The sequence below is a fragment of the Ambystoma mexicanum genome, chromosome 8 (assembly GCF_040938575.1).
Source record: "Ambystoma mexicanum isolate Mex_15411 chromosome 8, UKY_AmexF1_1, whole genome shotgun sequence".
In the NCBI taxonomy this organism is placed as follows: domain Eukaryota; kingdom Metazoa; phylum Chordata; class Amphibia; order Caudata; family Ambystomatidae; genus Ambystoma; species Ambystoma mexicanum.
The window spans coordinates 1,662,803,608-1,662,827,583 of record NC_090929.1 but is presented as its reverse complement, the minus strand read 5'-3'; the positions used below and the strand labels follow the sequence as shown (position 1 = coordinate 1,662,827,583).

Here is a 23,976-nt window from a genome sequence, read left to right as displayed (position 1 = left end):
TTTCTATTACTAGCTGATGAACCCACTGGAGTCTCAGCTAGTGTTTCTTTAGTCTCTCTGGGGTTGTGGGAGCAACAGAATTTAGATGTCTATAACTCTATCCCAGATAATACTAAAGAGTATTATAAGGACAGTGTCCAGGTGAATGGTCAGGAGACTCCTGCCATTAGGGACACTGGAGCCAGCATAACTGTGGTGGATGAATCATTTTTCAAGGCAGAGGATGTTGCTAAGGCACCCAAATGCCTCACCAAGTTAGCTGGTGGGCCTGTGCAGATGTGTCCCCAGTTACCAGTTCTCATCCAATGTAATGATATGGCTGTAAAAATACCTGTCAGTGTACAATGTGAAGTGCCAGGTAGGGTTCTGTTGGGTAATGACCTCAAAGCTCTTGGAGTTGTATCTCATACCCCCAGACCTCCTAGCAAAAGGTTTCAGGAACTCACAAAACCTGCAAGGGAGAAAACCCTGAGAGGGTTATCTCAGGAGATGATGACAGAAATCACTCCTCTACCACTGGAGCAACTTACTGCAGTAACTACCAGATCAGGAGCAAAGGGGCAACCCAAGACTCCTAGGAAAAAGCCAGCAGCAAGCACTCCAGTGCTTCCAACAAGGACTTCCCCTAGGTTGTCCAAAGTTACACCTGTAACTCCACCTCCAGCTGAGGCTGAGAGGGAGGTACAACCCTGTGTGGTTGAGCTAGACTCTGAGGAAGAGCTAGAAGGAGGCCCCAACCTTATTGGAGATTTGGACCCTGAGGACCATCCTGAGCTGCAGTCTTTACTGGCAGAAGGTGGGCCTAGCAGGGCAGCTTTTCGTAAGGGGCAAAGAGAATGTCCAACTCTGGAGGGTCTCCGCCACCAGGCAGCTTCTCAAGCTGATGGGCAAGAGCCTGGGAAGTATAGGTTGCACTGGGAAGATGGCCTCTTCTACAGTGAACCCACTGAGTCTGAACCTGGAGACTACAAACGCCTTGTAGTCCCACAGGAAAACAGACAACAGTTCTTACAACTAGCCCATGAGATACCTTTGGCTGGCCACTTGAGTTTCAAGAAGACCAAGGAAAGGCTCTCACTCTACTTTTATTGGCCAAAGATGGGGGCCGAAGTAGATAGATATTGTAAGAGCTGCCATACCTGCCAGACTTCTGGTAAGGTTGGTTCCAAGAATGTGGCACCTTTAGTGCCTCTCCCAGTTGTGGGAGTCCCATTTGAGAGGGTAGGGATTGACATTGTTGGTCCCCTTGATCCTCCAACCTCCTCAGGCAACAGGTTTATCCTTGTTGTAGTAGACCATGCTACTAGGTACCCTGAGGCCATTCCTATGAGGACTGTTACAGCTCCGGCTGTGGCTAAGGCCCTCCTTGGTATTTTTACCAGGGTTGGGTTTCCTAAGGAGGTAATCTCTGACAGGGGGTCAAACTTTATGTCCCACTACATGAAGGCCATGTGGAAAACCTGTGGAGTTACCTACAAGTTCTCAACCGCCTACCACCCTCAGACAAACGGGTTGGTTGAAAGGTTTAACAGAACCATGAAGAGCATGATAGGTGCTTTGGAAGAACCCCTTAAGAAAAAGTGGGACCTTCTACTGCCATGCCTTCTCTTTGCTTATAGAGAAGTCCCTCAGGAGGGAGTAGGTTATTCTCCCTTTGAGCTTCTCTATGGCCATCCAGTCAGAGGTCCATTGGCCCTGATTAAGGAGGGGTTGGAAGGTGCTCCTCCCCTCAAGCCAGTCAGAGTGACTGACTATGTGATAGGTCTCCGGAGGAGAATGTCACACATGATGGCAGAAGCAAGTGACAACTTGAAAGCTGGTCAAGCCCTGGTCAAACATTGGCACGACCAGAAGGCTAACATGGTTGAGTTTACTCAAGACCAGCTAGTTCTAGTTATGCTCCCAACAAGGCAGAGGGCCTTGCAAGACAAATGGATGGGACCCTTCAAGGTTGTGGGAAAACTTGGAGAGGTCAACTATCTGGTGGATCTGGGCAGACCCAGGGAAGCTCCTAGAGTCTTCCACACCAACCGACTAAAAGCCTACATCTCCAGACCTGATGTAGGAGCCTTGCTCCTAGCTTCAGCTGCAGAGGAGGAAGAGAGTGAATCTCTCCCTGATCTCCTCAGAGGTGTACCTTTAGATGAAAAAGTTGAAGGAGTCAATCTCTCTTCAGACCTGACACCTGAGCAACAAGAGGAGTGCAAATCTATGTTAAATCAGTTTGCCTCCCTGTTCTCACTGTCACCAGGCTTGACCCCTTGGGGCCAGCATGAGATACTCACTGGTGACTGTCTGCCAGTCAAAAGCAGAGGATACAGAATGTCAGAACATATCAGAGCCCACATCAAAGGAGAGGTCAAGAAGATGCTTGATCTCGGGGTAATAGAACCCTCTACTAGTCCATGGTCTAGCCCAGTTGTGTTAGTACCAAAGGCAGGATCCAAAGACTTGAGATTCTGTGTGGACTATAGAGCTCTAAATGCAGTCACCAAGACTGATGCCCACCCTTTGCCCAGGACAGATGAGTTGGTGGATAAACTTGGTGCAGCCAAGTACCTCAGCACATTTGACCTGACGTCAGGCTATTGGCAAATAGCCCTGACAGACCATGCCAAGGAGAAAACTGCATTTTCAACCCCAGTTGGCTTGTACCAGTTTAAGGTCATGCCTTTTGGACTGAAAAATGCACCTGCCACATTCCAAAGGATGGTGAACCAAGTTCTGGCTGGGATGGAAGATTTCTGCATGGCATACTTGGATGACATTGCAGTCTTCAGCCACTCCTGGGAAGAACATGTGAACCACCTAGGACATGTGTTGCAGGCTCTGAAACAGGCCCATTTGACAATCAAAGCCAGTAAGTGCCAGATTGGTCAAAGTAAAGTGGTCTACCTTGGACATGAGGTAGGAGGTGGAGAAATAAGGCCTTTGCCCAGCAAGATTGAAGCTGTGCAAAATTGGACAACACCAACTACTCAAACCCAAGTGAGAGCTTTTCTAGGCCTCACTGGGTATTACAGGAATTTCATTGAGAACTATGGGACCATAGCTTCTCCACTGAATGTAATCTCCTCTCCCAAATTCCCTAAAAAGGTAAAATGGAATGAGGAGTGCAATCAGGCCTTTGAAAAACTGAAGAGAGCTCTTTGCCAGGCTCCAGTATTGAGAGCTCCTGACTACCACCAACCTTTCATTGTACAAACTGATGCTTCCAATGTAGGTATAGGTGCAGTTCTAAGCCAACTGGATGAGAAGGGTAGGGAGCACCCCATTTGCTTCATCAGTAGGAAACTGAAGGATCCTGAGACAAGGTGGGCAACTATCGAAAGAGAATGCTTTGCTATTGTGTGGGCACTGAAGAAGTTTAGGCCATACTTGTATGGTTCTACTTTTGTTATTCAGACTGACCACCAACCCTTGAGATGGTTAATGCAAATGAAAGGGGAAAATCCAAAACTATTGAGATGGTCAATCTGCCTGCAAGGGTTTGATTTCACCATTGAGCACAGGTCAGGGTGTCACCATCAAAATGCTGATGGACTCTCTAGGATGTATATCATCGACTAGAGGTACGAGGTTCATCCAGGAGTGGATTAAATCCTCCTGTCCCTTAGTCTGGGGGGGGCGAGTGTTAGGGAGAATTCTCTGTTTAGGCTGAATTTCCCTACCTAGTGAGTCCCCCAGCAGCTTTGCTGGATTTCTGGGGTTTAATTTTTTTCTCCTGCCAAGAGTGAGACTCTTTTACCCTCACTCTTGGACATGTTGAAGTGTGTTTTCTTGGTTAAACCTTGTGTTGAATGGGCTATGGGGTCTTTTACTCCATAGGGCCTCATGTATTTTTGTGATGTGGGTCACACAGCACCCTCTGTGCCGTGACCCAGGGGTGTCCTAGGGACTCCCCAACATAGACTCCATACCCTGGGACTGACTACTGTCTCCCAGGGCATGTAAAGTCACCAAAGACTTTGCTAGTCTTGAATCCTGAACAGAACCAGTACAAACCATCATATTGTGGACGTACTGGCTGGGGCAATTCGATTGCCCCAGGGTCTGTTAGTCGAGGGGGCACGTCTCCGTCCCCCCTGATCGAGTTTTGGCTGGTGGCAGTGGAAACTACTTTTTATATTCGACCGCGAATATTTCCCTATGGGATTTCCCATTGTTTTAGGCTAACACATTTAATTATTTATTTACGGTAGCCTTAAACATACCGCCGGTTTATATATTTATTTTTATAACTCCGGTTGGGACTTTTTGCCAAAACTTGATTCTAAAATGGCGTTGGTGTTCGCCTCTGTAACTCTGACCCAAAGTGGAGCCCTTTGTTCCACTTTTGGCGGGCTTCTCCACAGAAGCCCTCCAAAGTGGTGCCACTCTGTCTGGGGTACTTAGGAGGGGTGGAGGGGGATTTAGGCACCCTGGACTGAGTTACCTTGGTAACTCAAGTCGCACTCCGTCCTGATTGGCCCAAGTGGTGAGCCGCCCGGCTCACCACTTAGCATGTTTGAGTGACAGCTAGGCTGGGTGAATGGGGGTTTGCTGCATAAAAGCAGGGCTTTGGGGACTGGGACTTCAGAAGTCGCCACAGGACCAAGAATCCGACGAGGGAAGAGCTGAGCCGACCTGCTTCGACGACACCACCCGGTGGAGCCCTGCTGAACCGTCTCACCACTTTTTCCCGACGACCGAGGAGAACTCTTAACGGAGTGGCTCCTTCCCTTGACTGGTGGGGACAACCAGTTTTCGCCTTCTTTCCGTTCTTTGAGGTATCTCGTGGCCGCCTTGCCTGTGCCAAGCACCCCGGCAACCGGAATACCACACTTTACCCCCATACCGCGAAAGTCGGTACCAACCCTTTAACCGGAGGACTCCGCGGCTGGTTTCTTCCCGGGCAGTGCAACGACCCTCTTCTTCTGCTCTTCAGCGAGAACTTCTTCTCCCCTGACCGACGTCGAGCCCTGCTGCCACTGCCTGGAACAACTGCCACCGCTGGAGGATCCTTTCCGCTTAAGGTACTGTGTTCCGCCTGGCTTCCCTTGCTACCGACTGTACGGGGTAGATTTAGTCCCCGGCTTTCGAACCTGGGAGTGCCTGGGACACTTTGGCTAAACTTTCTGAGCCACTCTAAACTCTTTTTGACTCTTTGCAAGACTTTGAATCTCTAACTAACAGTGTGATCTTGGGCACATTTTCGCTCCGGCTACTCTAAGAGTGGGCCCTGCCTAGTGACTTTTGCTCACCTGTGACTTTATTCTTCTTTAAGCCTATTGCAAGTGTTCTGGACCTTAGAGTGGTGTGTCTAACCTATTTCTGCTTTTTCTCTCCCTTTCTTGGAAACTACTAGAGTGTCATCTAACGTTAAGCACTCACCTCTGTTTTAATTAAGTGGTGTTTACCTAGAGTTGTCTAGATAGGAGAAAGGATTGAATCTACTTTCATTATAACTGTGTTGAAGTGCTTTTACTATATTTTTGCTAGAGTGTTTTTAACTTATGTGTATTTTAAATAAATAACTATATACTTTTGAAACCAAGCTCTGGTCAGTGTTTGCTTGTGCTATTGTGTTTTGGTACATATTGTGTATACTTTACATACTGCCTAACTCTTCTTGAGAGAAGTCTGACTGCTCAGCCACAGCTACCAGGTAAATCTGGGTGGTACAGACTGCTACCAAAGGGGTTTACTGCTCTACCTGTAGTCTTAAATCTTTTGCAGTGTTCCCCAAGGGAACTGCACAGGTTTCTGCTTAACAGTAAGTATGCAAGGTAACGGCATACTGATGAAGAGACTTACTGGTGAGGAATGAGGGTGCCTGTCTGAAAGGGATTGGAATGGAGTGGAGAATGGAGCATCAAAGCACATTATCCCTCCTCCCTCCCCCTTTGCACTTGCACGTTCTGAACACTCACAAGGCATAGTAGGTTCGTCTCCCCTTCCCTCAATATTTGTTTGTACTATTAATGCAATTATTTATTGATTTTCTACCTTCCCCTGCCCACACCCTGTTGCCCTGTGGGCGCTTTGAAATAGTTTTTTTTTCATTGTATAAGCGCCTAGCAAGTGACTAAACAATAAAATAAATAAATTGTGCTTACAGGCCCCGCCTGCTCGACATTACCCCCGAGAAGGGTGCCTTCAAGTCCCTTCATGTCTAACTTGGGCCAGGCGACGGAGGTGAAAGCCCCCCTTTGCCCCGTAACTTGCAACCTGTGTAAAACAGTGGGGGCGCTTTGCACCTGGCACCCAGTCGGAGGTAGATTTCATGGCCCTACAGGAGTCCAAAATACGGGATAAAGTTGGTCACCCACACTAATCCACTATACTTAGTGGCCAATCTTAGTTCTTCCCTTTGTACTACCATGCAGTAATATATTGCAAAGCACACATTCTACCTCGCCCACGCTCATCAATAGGCAGTAGAGTGCAGTCACTGTATCAGGCCCGCATTCCATCCATCCCATATTCACTCATTTGCAACAGTATGCAGTAATACAGCACAACGCAAGGGTAGACTGCGTCTCGGCAGAGCCACAAGCAGTCTTCAGCAACAGTCGTTTGCCCCAGTTCGTGGGCAGTCTTGGTAGCAGCTGGCGGCATTCCCCATCTCACGGGTGGATGTAAGGGAGGGGTCTGACATTTGATGGAGTAAAACACACAGCATGCAGCATCCATGGCATGCCCCCTGGACATACCTTGCTAGCCCCCCCACTCGCACATTGCATTCTACGTGGTATATTCTGTGCCCAGTCAGTGGGTGACCCGAGAGTGCACTCCCACCAGCAGCACAGACTGTGATTACTGAGGAAGCACTGCCCCACACAGGACGGGCAGCAGCGCCCCCACGTGCAGCCAGTGAGTTCCGCAGGATCAGAAATCCAGGGGGGCTTAATGAGTGCCCTGCTTCTGGATTCTCTCTCCTCCTTTGGCCTTTGTGGTTCTGTTCTATCGTGGTTTTCATCTTACTTATCCAACCGTACTTTTGCTGTCTCCTGGGGTGGCAACACCTCTCCATCTTTCCCCCCCCCTCGATCATGGTGTCCTCAAGGGTCAGTCCTGGGCCCTTTTCTATTCTCCCTATACACCTCACTTCTTGCCCCAATAATTTCTTCCTTTGTACTATCTCCCCATGTCTATGCTGATGATAATCAGCTCTTTCTATCCTTCTCATCTTTTATGCCCGATATTCATCATACTCTCTCAACCTGCCTTTCTGCCATTAAATCCTAGATGACCTCCCATTTCCTTACTTTAAATGCCGGAAATACTGAAGTTCTATTCTTTCCTGCTAACACTCTCCTTCCCCATTCCCCTCCTCCCTCCATTTCTTTTCTTCCCTCTATTCTATCTATCTCTCCCACTGCCGTGATCTTGGTTTTTACTTCGATTCTAATCTTTCCTTTACCCGTCATATCTCCCTTACATCCCGCGCCTGTCGATTTCCATCTCTACAATATTCGTAGAGTCCGCCCCTTTCTCACTTTTCATGCCACAAAACTTCTTATCTCTTCATTAATCTTCTCTCGACTATTGTATTGATCCGTCGCGATCTTTGGTCTTCCCTGTTCACGTCTCGCTCCTCTTAACTCAATCTAACATTCTTCTATTCGCTCACTCTGCCTTCTTTCTTATCAGGACTCGATCTCCTCTTCTCTTGCCTCACTCGGCTAGCTGTCTATCTATTCCCAGCTTAAATGTAACCTTCTTTGCCTAGTTTTTAAATCTCTTTACGGACTTTCCACGGACTATCTTGCATCTCTCCTTTCATTTCATTCCCCCTCTCGTTCTCTCCGTTCTTCTGGTCTTTTTAGGCTGAATGTTCTCCGTCCCCCTTGTGCTCAATCCCACTTTCTTTCTTTTCTGCTCCTCGCTCCTCTTCATTGGAACACGCTTCCTCTGTCTCTTCGTTCCATTACTTCTTACTCTTCGTTCCGTTCCTCCCTAATAACTCACCTGCTTTAGTCCTCCGATTGTTACCTGCAGTATCCGAACACTGATTTCCACTGCTGATTTTATGTACCGTTGATTTTCTTCTGTAAAGCGCTTTGGCAAAGGCGCTATATAAAGCACAATGAAGAAAAAAAAAACAAAATACTAAATAGGGGGCCCCAAGAGGTGCCCTGCACACGCAACATCAAGGAACCTGTAACCACAGCTCTGTCGTTTCCCGCGGCCATGTGCGAGAGAATCTGGTCCTGTTTTCGCTTGGAATTCTGGGACTTGTTTTCCGATTAATCAAACGGAAAAGAAAACACTAAGCGTCTCAGAATCCAAATGGGAAAACCAGGACTGGATGGCCTTCTCCCACGTGGCCACGGGAAACTCGAGAGCTCCGCCGAGAAGACCCCTGGTCCCAAAAAAAACGGTTGAGTTTTCGCACCTCACATGAAAGGGAGACTGGGCCTCATTATAACCCTGGCGTTAAGGGGTTAACATGCGCCGTAAAAGGCTGCGGCGCCGTTAAACCCTTAACGCCCGATTCACACTTTAACGCCTGCTTTTTGCAGGCGTTAAAGTCCAACCCGCTAAGGGACCTTGGTGCTAATAGCGCCTTCCCCATTCCCATTGAGCCCTATGGGCCAAAAATGGGAATGGGGAAGGGGCCATGGTGAATGGGGATTTACGGCCCCGCCAACCTTGGAATGGGGCGGTAAATCCGCCATCCACCATGGCGGAATCCGGCATGGACCATGGTGCTAATAGCACCATGGTCCAACGCCAACTGTGTTGTGTGTTAAATATAAACGGCCAGCAGTGAACACAATCTATTAAAATAGATACCATCAAATAAAAAAAACTAATCCAAACACGTCAATAAACGTTCCGAAGCATACAAGATAGCTCAGGCAGTTAAAGTGCCTCCTGCGGAGATATGCTTGAAGCTCTTGAGTCTTCGTTCCCCAACGCGTTAACATGGTATGTTTGCCTGTGTAACATCCGGGCGTAGACACTCCCACCCCCCGCCCCCCCCCCCCCCCGCTGTAGTATGTTTTTTTTGCATTAGAATTATGACATTGCGTTTAATCGCTGTAAAGAGCATGAATCGTAATGATGGAATGTGTACGGTGTATTGTATACAAACCAATTCACATACATGAGTACTGTAACCCCCCTCCCTAATATTCCAGCCAACCCAGCTCTTTCAAACTGGAACATATATATATATATATGTTCTTTAATGAAACTGTAAAGTTGATTAATTTCAGCTGTTTCAATAAAAACAATTAAACAAATATTCTTTAAATTGCAATCCATAGAAGAAAAGGATAAAACGACTTTTCAGAAGTGCAAGGAGAGTTTTAACAAAGCAAATTGTCCATCTGCAATAATTAGGGCGGCGGAAACGTGTCTACATTGCTTCTGGTTCTGTGTGTATGCACCATGTGACCATACCAGCTGCAAATGATGAGGGGTCATGCGGTGGACCCCACCTCCACGGGTACACGCCCAACTCTGCCGGGACTCTGTTATGGCGGCCCCTGGCTCACTTCAAGCCCTTTGTGCTAACCTGCATGAAGGGGGGGGGGGGCACGGTTCCTCCTAATGGCTCCACCTCCCCCACCCGCCGTGCAGGGCTGAGAAAAGCCTGCACGTGTAACCCACGCACTCCCCTCACATATTGGACAGCCACGCCCCCCACGCACGTGCAAGGCGTGGGCGCGTGACCCAATGGCGCCCTTGAAAGTCTTGCTTTCAGCGACGGGCTGCAGTCAGCTACTGCGCCCAACCCCCCTCCCTGGGCACGGCTGGCAGGGCAGCTACGCAAATACACAAGTAACCGCAGCGCCATCAACACAAGGGGCCTCCCTCCCAGCGGCCTGTGGGATCGTTCCCATGCAAACTTCAAAGCTCCAGTGGCCATGGGGCCATCCCCGGGCAGGTGTCATATATCAGGCGACAGGCCCTTGCGGCAAGCGCTAGGTCGTAGCGCCACAGGCGGTCAGGCCGGTGCCTGTGACAGGCTGCATGCCAGGTGCACAGGCCACGAGGCGTGTGAGTGACGTTCCAGGCAGGCAGGCCGTGTCACAGGCTCAGTCTGATGACACATGGCAGGCGAGGGCAGGGCGACTACCGTGTCAGAGGTACAGGCCGGTCCCGGGCTGAAGCCACCCCACCACCCCCTCCGCGCCCCCAAATGTTACCCGAGGGGCGGGCCTTCCGTGCCCTTTAACAGCTCACAGGATCAGGAACAGGTCTCTGGGCGCATGAAATGCTACAAAGTAAAGTTTGCTTTGATGTCCTTAGTTGAATGTTCTTAAAACCTTACATAACTACACGCTGGAGGTTTGTGACGAATCTCCAAACCCAAGTGAGTTTAGGACACAACTTATTTTATTGTGTGTCTTAAAGTGCTGAAAATAAAGTGGGTAAATAGTTATTTTACCTCTTTGCATCTTATGATTTTCTATTCAGGATGTGGAAAAGGCACACTGATATTATTTCGGCCCAACATGCTGCTATAAGGATTTATATGTTGTCACTTGCAATTTGTGGATTTTGCAAGTAAACGCTATAGGACAGTATTATTGTAAGTCTTGACACCTAAAACTTAAATATTTGTTCCAATTAAAGCGTGGAAGAAAGTGGTCGCGCCCAAATTGCAGACTGGGTTAAAACCCCAGCTTTGCTGTTTAGCGTAAGTGTGTGATCCTGGGAAAATAATGTAATTCTGCCCCGACTTTAACTGCAAAAATTGGAGTGCTTCTAAGTGATTCCGTTTACACCCTTGCAATATGACCGTTTCAATAAGCGTAGGGACACATTGGTTGGTGTGCCCTGGCGCTCCTCTGCTAGTGGCTCCAATACTGTCCCATAGAATTGCATTATTGCTGCACTGGCCCGCCCCCAGTCTCGTATCACTTGATTTGACAGTTAGACATAGTCTCACCAGCCTGTCAGTGCACCAGAGATTCTAGTAGAGCGGACTAACTGTGGTAGAACCAACATTATATTTTCTCCCCTGTTGCTCCCAGCCACTGAAGTTGCTTGCGCCGTCCAGAGTACTGCCCCACACTCTGCTATGCCCTGTTATGCCATGATAATGAGTCTTTCATTGCACACCATCTGCCATTTCCACACTTTCTTGGGGTGGACTGGGAACCAAAAGAAGCCCTGGAAATAATTTACAATGTGGCCCAATGTGACACATTTTGAGCAAGCCGCACCATTTTCCTAAAGGAGCATTTGTAAATACCAAACAAAAGCAGGGTCGGGTTGGCCCCTCGGCCTTTCGTGGCCGGGCCGAAATCGTCCCTGGGGAGTGGGGGCCAGTTTCTGGCCATGCCTGGGCCGGTTTGGAAGAAGAAAACATATTTTCAAAAATATTTTTTTTTCTCAAAAAAGCCTTTCATCCTTCTTAGGTTGTTAAATGAGTACCAACACAGGTTGGGTGATATTGTATGCATATTCTATAAAAAAGAACTTAGGCATACGAGCTATATAATAACATATCTATCATTTGGCCTTGGACATCTGCTTGGATTCAAAGTAATTTAGTGTACTTAGGAACAATCCTATTTGAAGTCACTTCCTGTTTTGTCAAGGGGTGAAAGGTCGTGTTTCATCGCTTCCCGGGATGTCACTTTGGGGTGGGGTCAAATGACATCACTTCTTGTGATGTCATCAGAGGTTAAGGGCCGTGAGGCAAGGGGTGGGCCACTTTTTTCAGGCGAGGGGTGGGCCACGTTTGGGTGACTGGGCCTATTTCTTCTCCCAGTCCGACCCTGAACAAAAGAGGCCCAGGGTGTAGAGGCCTACCGGGAACTCTCCAGAGTACAGACTAGGTGAGAGGGTGAGTAACGTGCCAGGCAGAAAGGGCCGCCCTTCTGACAGACTAGGAAACAGGGTGAGTACCACGACAGGCCAGTCACTCTGACAGACTAGGGGACAGGGTGAGTAACGTGCCAGGCGGACAGGTCCTTCTGACAGACTAGGAGACAGGGTGAGTAACGTGCCCAGGCGGACAGGCCGGTCCGTCTCACACACTAGGAAACAGGGTGAGTAACACGCCAGGCCAGCCACTCTAGCAGACTAGGGGACAGAGTGAGAAACGTGCCAGGCGGACAGGTCCATCCGACAGACTAGGGGACAGGGTGTGTAACGTGCCAGGCAGACAGGCCGGGCCTTGTGACAGACATGGGGACAGGGTGAGTAACGTGCCAGGCGGACAGGTCCTTCTGGCAGACTAGGGGACAGGGTGACTAACGTGCCAGGCCAGTCACTCTGACAGACTAGGGGACGGGGTGAGCAACGTGCCAGGCGGACAGGTCCTTCTGGCAGACTAGGGGACATGGTGAGTAACGTGCCAGGCGGACAGGTCCTTCTGGCAGACTAGGGGACAGGGTGAGTAACGTGCCCAGGCGGACAGGCCGGTCCGTCTCACACACTAGGAAACAGGGTGAGTTACACGCCAGGCCAGCCACTCTAACAGACTAGGGGACAGAGTGAGTAACGTGCCAGGCAGACAGGTCCATCCGACAGACTAGGGGACAGGGTGTGTAACGTGCCAGGCAGACAGGCCGGGCCTTGTGACAGACATGGGGACAGGGTGAGTAACGTGCCAGGCGGACAGGTCCTTCTGGCAGACTAGGGGACAGGGTGAGTAACGTGCCAGGCCAGTCACTCTGACAGACTAGGGGACGGGGTGAGCAACGTGCCAGGCGGACAGGTCCTACTGGCAGACTAGGGGACATGGTGAGTAACGTGCCAGGCGGACAGGTCCTTCTGGCAGACTAGGGAACAGGGTGAGTAACGTGCCAGGCGGACAGGTCCTTCTGGCAGACTAGGAAACAGGGTGAGTAACAAGCCAGGCCAGTCACTTTGAAGGACTAGGGGAAAGGGTAACACGCCAGGCCAGTCACTCTGACAGACTAGGGGACAGGGTGGGTAAAGTGGCAGGCGGGCAGAACCTTCTGGCAGACTAGGGAACAGGGTGAGTAACGTGCCCAGGCGGACAGGCTGGTCCGTCTCACACACTAGGACACAGGGTGAGTAACACGCCAGGCCAGCCACTCTAACAGACTAGGGGACAGAGTGAGTAACGTGCCAGGCGGACAGGTCCATCCGACAGACTAGGGGACAGGGTGTGTAACGTGCCAGGCAGACAGGCCGGGCCTTGTGACAGACATGGGGACAGGGTGAGTAACGTGCCAGGCGGACAGGTCCTTCTGGCAGACTAGGGGACAGGGTGAGTAACGTGCCAGGCCAGTCACTCTGACAGACTAGGGGACAGGGTGAGCAACGTGCCAGGCGGACAGGTCCTTCTGGCAGACTAGGGGACAGGGTGAGTAACGTGCCAGGCGGACAGGTCCTTCTGGCAGACTAGGGGACAGGATGAGTAACGTGCCAGGCGGACAGGTCCTTATGGCAGACTAGGGAACAGGTTGAGTAACGTGCCAGGCCAGTCACTCTGACAGACTAGGGGACAGGGTGAACAACGTGCCAGACGGACAGGTCCTTCTGGCAGACTAGGGGACATGGTGAGTAACGTGCCAGGCGGACAGGTCCTTCTGGCAGACTAGGGGACAGGATGAGTAACGTGCCAGGCGGACAGGTCCTTCTGGCAGACTAGGGAACAGGGTGAGTAACACGCCAGGCCAGTCACATTGAAGGACTAGGGGAAAGGGTAACACGCCAGGCCAGTCACTCTGACAGACTAGGGGACAGGGTGGGTAAAGTGGCAGGCCAGTCACTCTGACAGACTAGGGGACAGGGTGAGCAACGTGCCAGGCGGACAGGTCCTTCTGGCAGACTAGGGGACATGGTGAGTAACGTGCCAGGCGGACAGGTCCTTCTGGCAGACTAGGGGACAGAATGAGTAACGTGCCAGGCGGACAGGTCCTTCTGGCAGACTAGGGAACAGGGTGAGTAACTTGCCAGGCCAGTCACTCTGACAGACTAGGGGACAGGGTGGGTAAAGTGGCAGGCCAGTCACTCTGACAGACTAGGGGACAGGGTGAGCAACGTGCCAGGCGGACAGGTCCTTCTGGCAGACTAGGGGACATGGTGAGTAACGTGCCAGGCGGACAGGTCCTTCTGGTAGACTAGGGGACAGGATGAGTAACGTGCCAGGCGGACAGGTCCTTCTGGCAGACTAGGGAACAGGGTGAGTAACAAGCCAGGCCAGTCACTTTGAAGGACTAGGGGAAAGGGTAACACGCCAGGCCAGTCACTCTGACAGACTAGGGGACAGGGTGGGTAAAGTGGCAGACGGGCAGGTCCTTCTGGCAGACTAGGGAACAGGGTGAGTAACGTGCCAGGCCAGTCACTTTGAAGGACTAGGGGAGAGGGTAAGTAACACGCCAGGCCAGTCACTCTGACAGACTAGGGGACAGGGTGGGTAAAGTGCCAGGCGGACAGGTCCTTCTGGCAGACTAGGGGACAGGGTGAGTAACGCGCCAGGCCAGTCACTTTGACGGACTAGGGGACAGGGTGAGCAATACGCCAGGCCAGTCACTTTGACGGACTAGGGGACAGGGTGAGCAATACGGCAGGCCAGTCACTCTGACAGACTAGGGGACAGAGTGGGTAAAGTGCCAGGCGGACAGGTCCTTCTGGCAGACTAGGGGACAGGGTGAGTAACGCGCCAGGCCAGTCACTTTGACGGACTAGGGGACAGGGTGAGCAATACGGCAGGCCAGTCACTCTGACAGACTAGGGGGCAGAGTGGGTAAAGTGCCAGGCGGACAGGTCCTTATGGCACACTAGGGGACAGGGTGAGTAACGCGCCAGGCCAGTCACTCTGACAGACTAGGGGACAGAGTGGGTAAAGTGCCAGGCGGACAGGCCGGCCACTCTGACAGCTGGCAGGATGGAACAGGGCGAGTCACGTGGGCGCGATCTTGATGTCCCTACCACCCCTACCCCCGCCACCCTGCCTTGCCAGGACCCCCTGTGGTTATCCCAGTTGGCGGAGTTGCCCCCTCCTTGGCAGGCTGCGCTCTAGAGTTACTCCAGCTGCTGGCCCCACACCGCTTTCAAGCCCCCCCCACCCCCCACTCTTCCCGTGCAACCACTCTAGTGACAGCACCAACCCCCCCGCCTCCCCCACACACACACATACACTGACAGATCCCCCAGGTTCCGCTCTGGGGTCGATTCGGCGAAGCCCCCCAAAGCTCGGGGTCCCTTCAGGCATACGGAATCCCCCCCTATCAGTTCCTGTTACCATGGCAGCTCGCTCCGCCTGGCACCTAGCTGCTACCCCCCATTCGCTGGCGCTTTCCCCCTCTGCCCCCCTACCTTGGTGGGCTCCCCCCTGGGGTCGCTCCAGGTGGTGCTGCGGTTGTTGTGGTCCACGAAGAAGGGCCAGCCGGTGTGTGGGTCCAGCTTGATCTCCCAGCCGGGGGGCAGGGGTTCCCCCCCGGGGGTCTGCAGCGGGCTTCTCATCCTTCTGGACTGGGGGTGCTCCATGGGCCGCCGCGCTGCCTAAATACCGCCCGCGGCCCGACTAGAAGGCTCTGGAAGAGGCCGGAGGAGTGGAGGAGTTGGGGAGGGAGGGGGGAGTAAGAGGAGGGGGGAGGCGAGAAAGGGAGGAGTGTAGCAGAGGAGGAGAAAGAGGGCCTGTGGAGGAGAGAAGGGGGAGGGAGGGACAGGGGAAGAGAAGGAGGGATAGAGGGTGGGAGCAGGGGAGGAGAGAGGGTGAGGGAGCAGAGCAGGGGAGGAGAAAGAGGGATTGGGAAGGAGAGAAGGGGGAGGGAGGGACAGGGGAAGAGAAGGAGGGAAAGAGGGTGGGAGCAGAGCAGGGGAGGAGAAAGAGGGATTGGGGTAGAAAGAAGGAGAGGAGAGAAGGAGGGAGAGAGGGTGGGAGCAGAGGTGGGGAGGAGAAAAGACGGAAAAGGAGAAGGGAGGCGACCACAGAGACAAAGATGCATGGGAAGGGAACACCCCGAGAAGGAAGGACTTGCAGAAGAGGGAGTGGAGAAAGCGAGGGGCTGAAATAATGCAGACAGACGAGGTGAGATAGCAGAGCGCAGGGCAAGGGGGAACGCACACGTTAACGGGGTGCGGCGCTGCGTTTGCAATGGACACCCAGAATTGCGGGTACTCACTACCCCAGAGGGCCTGCCTACTGTTCAGAAGAGCCGGCACTGGTACTCACTACCCCAGAGGGCCTGCCTACTGTTCAGAAGAGCCGGCACTGGTACTCACTACCCCAGAGGGCCTGCCTACTGTTTAGAAGAGCCGGCACTGGTACTCACTACCCCAGAGGGCCTGCCTACTGTTTAGAAGAGCCGGGCCTGCCTAAGTAACTTGCACTGTATTAAAAAGGACGACAGGACGAGGGCGTCCCCAACTGCACCCTCGCACCCCACCAGGCGTGAGAGCCCAAACACAGACGTCTGGAACTCCCAGTGTGCAGTCTGCACCAGTGGACTGGCGTCAGCTAGTGCCTAGACGTGCGTTATCCCAGCTTCTGGGACTCTGGAGTGATATAGCGCCTACCAGGAGATATAGCTCAAGGTACGCCTGGGGGGGAGCGGGGAGGCTAAGAGGGTCGCATACCTTGGGCAGGTGCCTCTGCAACAGTCCAGGGATTGCTTCTAACACTTTGGGCGTCATTACGAGTTTGGCTGTGTGCTAATAATTCCGTTACCACCACTCTTAACTGCACCGCCAGAGTGCGAGTTTGGCCCTGAAGTGGAGGATTTACCTTCTGCTCGATTCTGGAGGTAGCCCATCCACTTTAACGCCAAAAATCTGCAGAATTACCGCTCACGGTAAACATGCCAAAATCCCCATGGAGTCCGGGACTGACATGCCCGCACCACCACTCAGCATCCAGTGGTAGCAGCATGTAGTGGAACTGTGACTCCATTGGGGGACAGCGTATGCAGCGGTCAGCAAACAGCCACACATGTTTCAAGCGGTTGTAACTGCCACGGAGTGGTGAAATGAAGAGGCGTGCTTTAACTTTAAAAAGAAATGTTCCAGAATGGTGCAAGTGCTTGTAAAAAGTAGTAGAACTGTTAAAAGCAAAAAATAAAAATAGCGGTACTCTGCTCCGCTTACTTCGACCTCCGTCAGTGTCCCGCGGTAAGTCCACAGAACCGAGTGGCAGTAACGGTAACCAATTTTGGCGGTAAGTTAGCAGATCTATTGCCAAATTACCACCAAATGGAGTGAGACCCTTTGTATTCAGCAGAAGATTGAAGACTAAGTTAAACCCATGGTCAATGCATGTTTAAGATTTTAAAGTGAAGACTTTAGCGTGTTTTATTGAGACATTAATTACATTTATATTATTTGGATAAAAAAAAATTACAAAAAAGTTACGGTTAAACCAACAAAAACTTAAAGTCTACAAACATCAGAAATAAGAACGTTAAGGTAACAACATAATAAACCACATTAATAAATAAAACAGCGATTGTGTTAAAATCAAATATCATGGTAATCTTAACTCACTCTGTTTTTGTTTTGCAATCTTTTGTTTTTGCGTTAAAATGCTTTACAGTGAAAGAAAAGTATTTGTATTTTATTTGCATCTGTAGAGCACTATACGCCAAGCGCTAAACAAAAAATGTACAACCTACAAATCAAATAGTTACATCATAGACCAATAAGCGAGAGAGTACATAGTCTTTAAGGGACAGAGCGGAAAAGAGGACAGGAGGAGATAGAACGAAGAGAAAACCGAAGCGCGCTCCTGTGTAGTGGGGCCAAGACAGAAAGAACGATAGCGAGAGGGAGCGCAAGGCAGGCAGGGGGACTGAGAGCGAGAGTGAGCACAAGGCAGGCGGGGGGACTGAGAGCGAGAGTGAGCACAAGGCAGTGGGGGGGGGGGGGCTGAGAGCGAGAGTGAGCACAAGGCAGGTGGGGGGACTGAGAGCGAGAGTGAGCACAAGGCAGGCGGGGGGGCTGAGAGTGAGAGTGTGCACAAGGCAGGCGGGGGAATGAGAGCGAGAGTGAGCACAAGGCAGGCGGGGGGGACTGGGAGCGAGCGCAAGGCAGGGGGGGGGACAGAGTGAGAGTGAGCACAAGGCAGGCGGGGAGACTAAGAGCGAGAGTAAGCACAAGGCAGGCGGGGGAGCGAGAGTGAGCACAAGGCAGGCGGGGGGACTGAGAGCGAGAGTGTGCACAAGGCAGGCGGGGGGAATGAGAGCGAGAGTGAGCACAAGGCAGGCAGGGGGACTCAGAGCGAGAGTAAGCACAAGGCAGGCGGGGGGACTGAGAGCGAGAGTAAGCACAAGGCAGGCGGGGGGACTGAGAGCGAGAGTAAGCACAAGGCAGGCGGGGGGACTGAGAGCGAGAGTAAGCACAAGGCAGGCGGGGGGACTGAGAGCGAGAGTAAGCACAAGGCAGGCGGGGGGACTGAGAGCGAGAGTAAGCACAAGGCAGGCGGGGGGACTGAGTGAGAGTGAGCACAAGGCAGGCGGGGGGAATGAGAGCGAGAGGGAGCGCAAGGCAGGCAGGGGGACTGAGAGCGAGAGTGAGCACAAGGCAGGCGGGGGGACTGAGAGCGAGAGTGAGCACAAGGCAGTCGGGGGGGGGGCTGAGAGCGAGAGTGAGCACAAGGCAGGTGGGGGGACTGAGAGCGAGAGTGAGCACAAGGCAGGCGGGGGGGCTGAGAGTGAGAGTGTGCACAAGGCAGGCGGGGGAATGAGAGCGAGAGTGAGCACAAGGCAGGCGGGGGGGGACTGGGAGCGAGCGCAAGGCAGGGGGGGGGCAGAGTGAGAGTGAGCACAAGGCAGGCGGGGAGACTAAGAGCGAGAGTAAGCACAAGGCAGGCGGGGGACTGAGAGCGAGAGTGAGCACAAGGCAGGCGGGGGGACTGAGAGCGAGAGTGTGCACAAGGCAGGCGGGGGGAATGAGAGCGAGAGTGAGCACAAGGCAGGCAGGGGGACTGAGAGTGAGAGTAAGCACAAGGCAGGCGGGGGGACTGAGAGCGAGAGTAAGCACAAGGCAGGCGGGGGGACTGAGAGCGAGAGTAAGCACAAGGCAGGCGGGGGGACTGAGAGCGAGAGTAAGCACAAGGCAGGCGGGGGGACTGAGAGCGAGAGTAAGCACAAGGCAGGCGGGGGGACTGAGAGCGAGAGTAAGCACAAGGCAGGCGGGGGGACTGAGTGAGATTGAGCACAAGGCAGGCGGGGGGAATGAGAGCGAGAGGGAGCGCAAGGCAGGCAGGGGGACTGAGAGCGAGAGTGAGCACAAGGCAGGCGGGGGGACAGAGCGAGAGTGAGCACAAGGCAGTCGGGGGGGGCTGAGAGCGAGAGTGAGCACAAGGCAGGTGGGGGGACTGAGAGCGAGAGTGAGCACAAGGCAGGCGGGGGGGCTGAGAGTGAGAGTGTGCACAAGGCAGGCGGGGGAATGAGAGCGAGAGTGAGCACAAGGCAGGCGGGGGGACTGGGAGCGAGCGCAAGGCAGGGGGGGACAGAGTGAGAGTGAGCACAAGGCAGGCGGGGAGACTAAGAGCGAGAGTAAGCACAAGGCAGGCAGGGGACTGAGAGCGAGAGTGAGCACAAGGCAGGCGGGGGGACTGAGAGCGAGAGTGTGCACAAGGCAGGCGGGGGGAATGAGAGCGAGAGTGAGCACAAGGCAGGCAGGGGGACTCAGAGCGAGAGTAAGCACAAGGCAGGCGGGGGGACTGAGAGCGAGAGTAAGCACAAGGCAGGCGGGGGGACTGAGAGCGAGAGTAAGCACAAGGCAGGCGGGGGACTGAGAGCGAGAGTAAGCACAAGGCAGGCGGGGGACTGAGAGCGAGAGTAAGCACAAGGCAGGCGGGGGGACTGAGTGAGAGTGAGCACAAGGCAGGCGGGGGGGACTAGGAGTGAGTACAAGGCAGGCGGGGGACTGAGAGCGAGAGTGAGCACAAGGCAGGTGGGGGGACTGAGAGCGAGAGTGAGCACAAGGCAGCCGGGCAGACTGAGAGAGTGAGAGAGGGCATATAATAGATAAGAAGGGGCAAGGCTATGAAGAGATTTGAAAACCAGGCAGAGGAAGTTAAACTGGAGACGAGAATGAAAGGGCAGCTAATGGAGAGATTAGAGAGCATTAGAGATAGCGTCACGGGACGAATAGATGAACTGTACATAGATTTGAAAGATAAGATGCGAGGCGCGGAGCCCAAAGAGAAGGCAAGAGCAATAGAAGAGTCTCGAGAAGACGAGGGGAGAGATTCGTAGCTTAGAAGCCTGAAATGTAAGAAAAGGCCGGGCTTTGTGGATGTTCAAATGATGGGCTCTACGTATGAGAGGCGCACATGACTTCTCCAACTAGCACTTGTATGTAATTTATAGCTCCTGAAAGCTTACATCTACGCTGTGTGATGCACCTGGGACAATACACCGCCTTCTTTACGATGCACTGGGTGAAATAGATTGCCTACTAAGTCTTCCACTGCGTACTGTGAGATAAACCTGGAACAAGTAGAACCTCAGACAAAATGCTGCCTGCTGCAAAATACACCTGGAGCAATACACTGCCTACTGTGAGATACACCTAGAGCAATACACTGCCTACTGTGAGATACACCTAGGGCAACATACACCAGGGGCAATACACTGCCTACTATGAGATACACCAGGGGCAATATGCTGCTTACTGTGATGCTGGAAATGCATCGGAGGGACAGGGCCTCCGCATCCTTGTCCTTTACTGCTTTTTATCATGTGTTCTGTCGTGTTTTCAGCGCAGGAGTCCATGTGAGACTCCTGGCGGTGCAGCTCTCTCTCTTTTGGTTTGGTGAAAAGACCTGTGGGATTATGGCACCCATGGGTGGGGGTACAACCCTGTGCCCTTAGTGTATGTTTCTGGGCACCCGTGGGTGGCCCGCAGAGCAGGGTATGGGCTGGTGGCAGCTCCATGCTGAATTTGACAGGTGCGAGGAGTATCCTCCATTTTGGGATACCCCGGCCTTGCCATTGGGATCAGTTGATTCCTGATGGAAAACAAGATGGCCCCGGATGCCTCTTGCTTTCTATTACCCATTACCTTGTTTTCTCAAAGTCCTGGGAAGCCCTGACTCTGTCCCTTCCCCCTGACTGGCTGTTGGATGGAAGTGCCATATATGGTGTTGTTGTAAAGGCCCGGCCAGACCAGCTGGAGCCTTCCCGGTGATGTATGTTGTGGGTACCCCCTGTGGGTGGGACCTGGGTGAATAGAGTGTGTGACGAATATGCATTCTGTGTTGTGGATGTCTAGTATCTGGTGGTTGACACAATGACTGAGACAGCCCTGCCCGAAACCGGTATGAATGCAGCTTGGAGTGTTGAATGGCTCGGTACTTGTCCCAATACACATAACTTGTTGTGAGTTTCTGGAGAGAAGTGAATGGACTGAATACCTCGTGTGCCTGATTGGCTGCCTGCCTGTATGAATGCCCTTAGTCGTGATTGGATGCTTGAGTGTGACCCAGCGGAATGAATGGGAGATCAACAGTATATCTGGGGACCTCTCACTGCTAGGAATCGTGTTCAGAATCTGAAGTCCACTACGACGAGTAACTGGAGTAACTGAAGCCTGACCTTGAAGCCCTGCTGGACGAGAAGAATTGCTGTTGCTCTCCTTCACAATCTGAAAGCTGCTGTGCCTCCAAGGACTGACCCAGAGAGGACCTGGTAAGGCACCCTCTTCCCAAGCTACGAGGGACCATCGTGCACAGCTGATCTCTGCCAAAGCTCCCTGGTAGACAGACCTTCGACAGGCTGCCGACCCGAGACGGGGACTGCCACGGAATCTCAAAGAGAAGCACTCGGACTGTTGTCCGCCACTGTCGACGACCGCCATCGCCGACCGGAGCCGCCGTGCTCCTGTTTGCCTAAGAACTTCATTTTGATCATCGGCCTCTCTCATCTGCATCGTCGCCCGCTTTACCCCGCTGGAGAAGGCCCGACCGTCGACGCGCCGAGGAGCATCCGCCGGTGGGTTTCCCGCCACCTAAGGACCACAGAGACGCCGACGACTCGACACCCTTGCTGGGCCACAGTTCTTCATCATCTCTTTGCGGTCCAGAACTATCGTCACTGAGGTGCCCCGCACGCCTCTTCCTTGCAGGACGCCAACGCTCTGTCGTCGATGAGCACCACTAGGAACGAAGCTGCCACTTCACCGCCGTAGTTCAACCTGTTCACCGTCAGACGTTCGACGACCTGTGACTCCTGCCTTAAAGGGAGGGCACTCAAGAAGGGCCGTCGATTCCCTGACACCGAACGTCAGGTTCCCCCGACACCTCTCGACGATCCGTGGCTCCTGCTTTAAAGGGAGGTACTCAAGAAAGATCAGTCGACGCATCTGCAGAGAACTCTACTCCACCAGGTACATTGGGGGGGGTCAAACCTTAATAGGAGGAGATAAGACTATTGAACATTACATGGACTGGGCTTGTGTTATATATCTTTATTTTACAGGTTGCCCAGGTGGGGGGATCTCCACACAGAACTGTGCCTAGCGGTAGAGGTCAGCATTCTGCCTATTGTGTCAACCATCTTACGTTCATGCCTATCTCTATTGCTGGTTTCCTCGTTATTGATCTGTGTGACATTTTAACCGTACAGTTGATGCACTTTAATGAGATTTGATAACATTGGTGGTAACACTTTAGAATTGTATATATTTATCATTATTGACTTCCGAGTACAAAGTGCGTTATTGTGATCGTGTACATACCTTTGAATATTAATTATATAAAGACTGTTTTCAGTAATACAGTGTGTGGACATTCCTTTGTGGGGGTTCGGGGACTACACTGTACTTAAGAACCAGCCTGCATCACCTCCTGAGAAGCTAGGCCTTGATTGCTCGTCCATTGCTACCTTATAGAGAATCTTGGCTGGGGTCCTCTGTGCCTCTCCTCTACCATATAGAGAGCAGAAGTACAGACACCACCTACCAGTCTTTACACTTACTATGACATACACCTGGGGCAATACGCTGCTTACTATGAGATACTCCAGGGGCAATACACTGCCTACTGTGAGATACACCAGGGGCAATACGCTGCTTACTATGAGATACACCAGGGGCAATACGCTGCTTACTATGAGATACACCAAGGGCAATACACTACCTACTGTGGGATAGTGGCAAAAGCCTATTCTGGCTCAACGGCTTTTGTGCACCATACCCACATGTGTACAACCATTTTGCTGAAAGGTGTTTGAATCACAAGGTTTAAAAGTAAACAGTAGACCCACTTCTCCTTAGGTAGCGCTGGCTGAGGGCAGACTACACTCTCCAGAGAGGTAGGTGGGCAGAGCAAACATCAAAGCAACCACAATATGATCAGTGCTAACACAAAAAGGAATGGCCAACAAGGCTCCACACAAATGGAAGACTTTATTAAAAATACACAGTAAAGAACCCACGCCAGCTTCCCATGCAGAGGAAAACACAGCAAAAGCAGGCTACAGGTCTACTTACAGGCAGGTTACAGGTCTCCTTACAGGCAGGCTGCAGGTCTCCTTACAGGTAGGCTGCAGGTCTCCTTACAGGCAGGCTGCAGGTCTCCTTACAGGCAGGCTACAGGTCTCCTTGCAGGCAGGCTACAGGTCTCCTTGCAGGCAGGATGTTTAACTGGGCATTGTACTGCAGGAGGGTATAAAGAACAGGCGAATGTTGGCTAAAAGAAAGAAACACACAGAACAGTCTTCAAAGAATCTTCTTTGGGACCAAGGTAGAGGGAAAATGGACCTATGCTTTCGTTTGAACCTTCTTTGCACCTTAAATGCTAGGGATCTAGTAGAGGTATTCTCTGAAGTCACAGGATTTGCAGACTTTGCAAAATATTAGACAAAAAGGAAAAGTGCAACCATCTCCTGCTTGAATGTGCAGAGACCTATTCTGTCGACGTGACTGGCTGGAGAAATGTACCCCCAGTTTAAATTTTTATTTATTTATTTATTCATTTATTTGTATTGTGCCGACAGCCCGCAGGCATCAGGGTGCAGACGAGGAGATAAGGACAAACAAGTGATTACAAGACCTATGCGAGTACCAGAACACTTAGAGCATTTCCCGGCCTAAGGGGAACCTTTCATC

General features: G+C 52.1%; 1 protein-coding gene and 1 long non-coding RNA gene across 2 annotated transcripts in view; one reads left to right on the top strand and one right to left on the bottom strand.

Moving 5' to 3' along the window:
• Window positions 1–15,781, bottom strand: part of BAG3 (BAG cochaperone 3) — a 140,263-nt gene extending 124,482 nt beyond the window's left edge. The window contains exon 1 of the mRNA XM_069611941.1: window positions 15,241–15,781. Within this exon, the coding sequence (XP_069468042.1) occupies window positions 15,241–15,411 (171 nt within the window). The 5' untranslated portion in view covers window positions 15,412–15,781. The remainder of the gene's footprint in view (window positions 1–15,240) is intronic.
• A 42-nt stretch (window positions 15,782–15,823) lies between these two features.
• LOC138473299 (uncharacterized) overlaps window positions 15,824–23,976 on the top strand; it is a 30,373-nt gene continuing 22,220 nt past the window's right edge. The window contains exon 1 of the long non-coding RNA XR_011268750.1: window positions 15,824–15,955. This is a non-coding gene — a long non-coding RNA (uncharacterized lncRNA). The remainder of the gene's footprint in view (window positions 15,956–23,976) is intronic.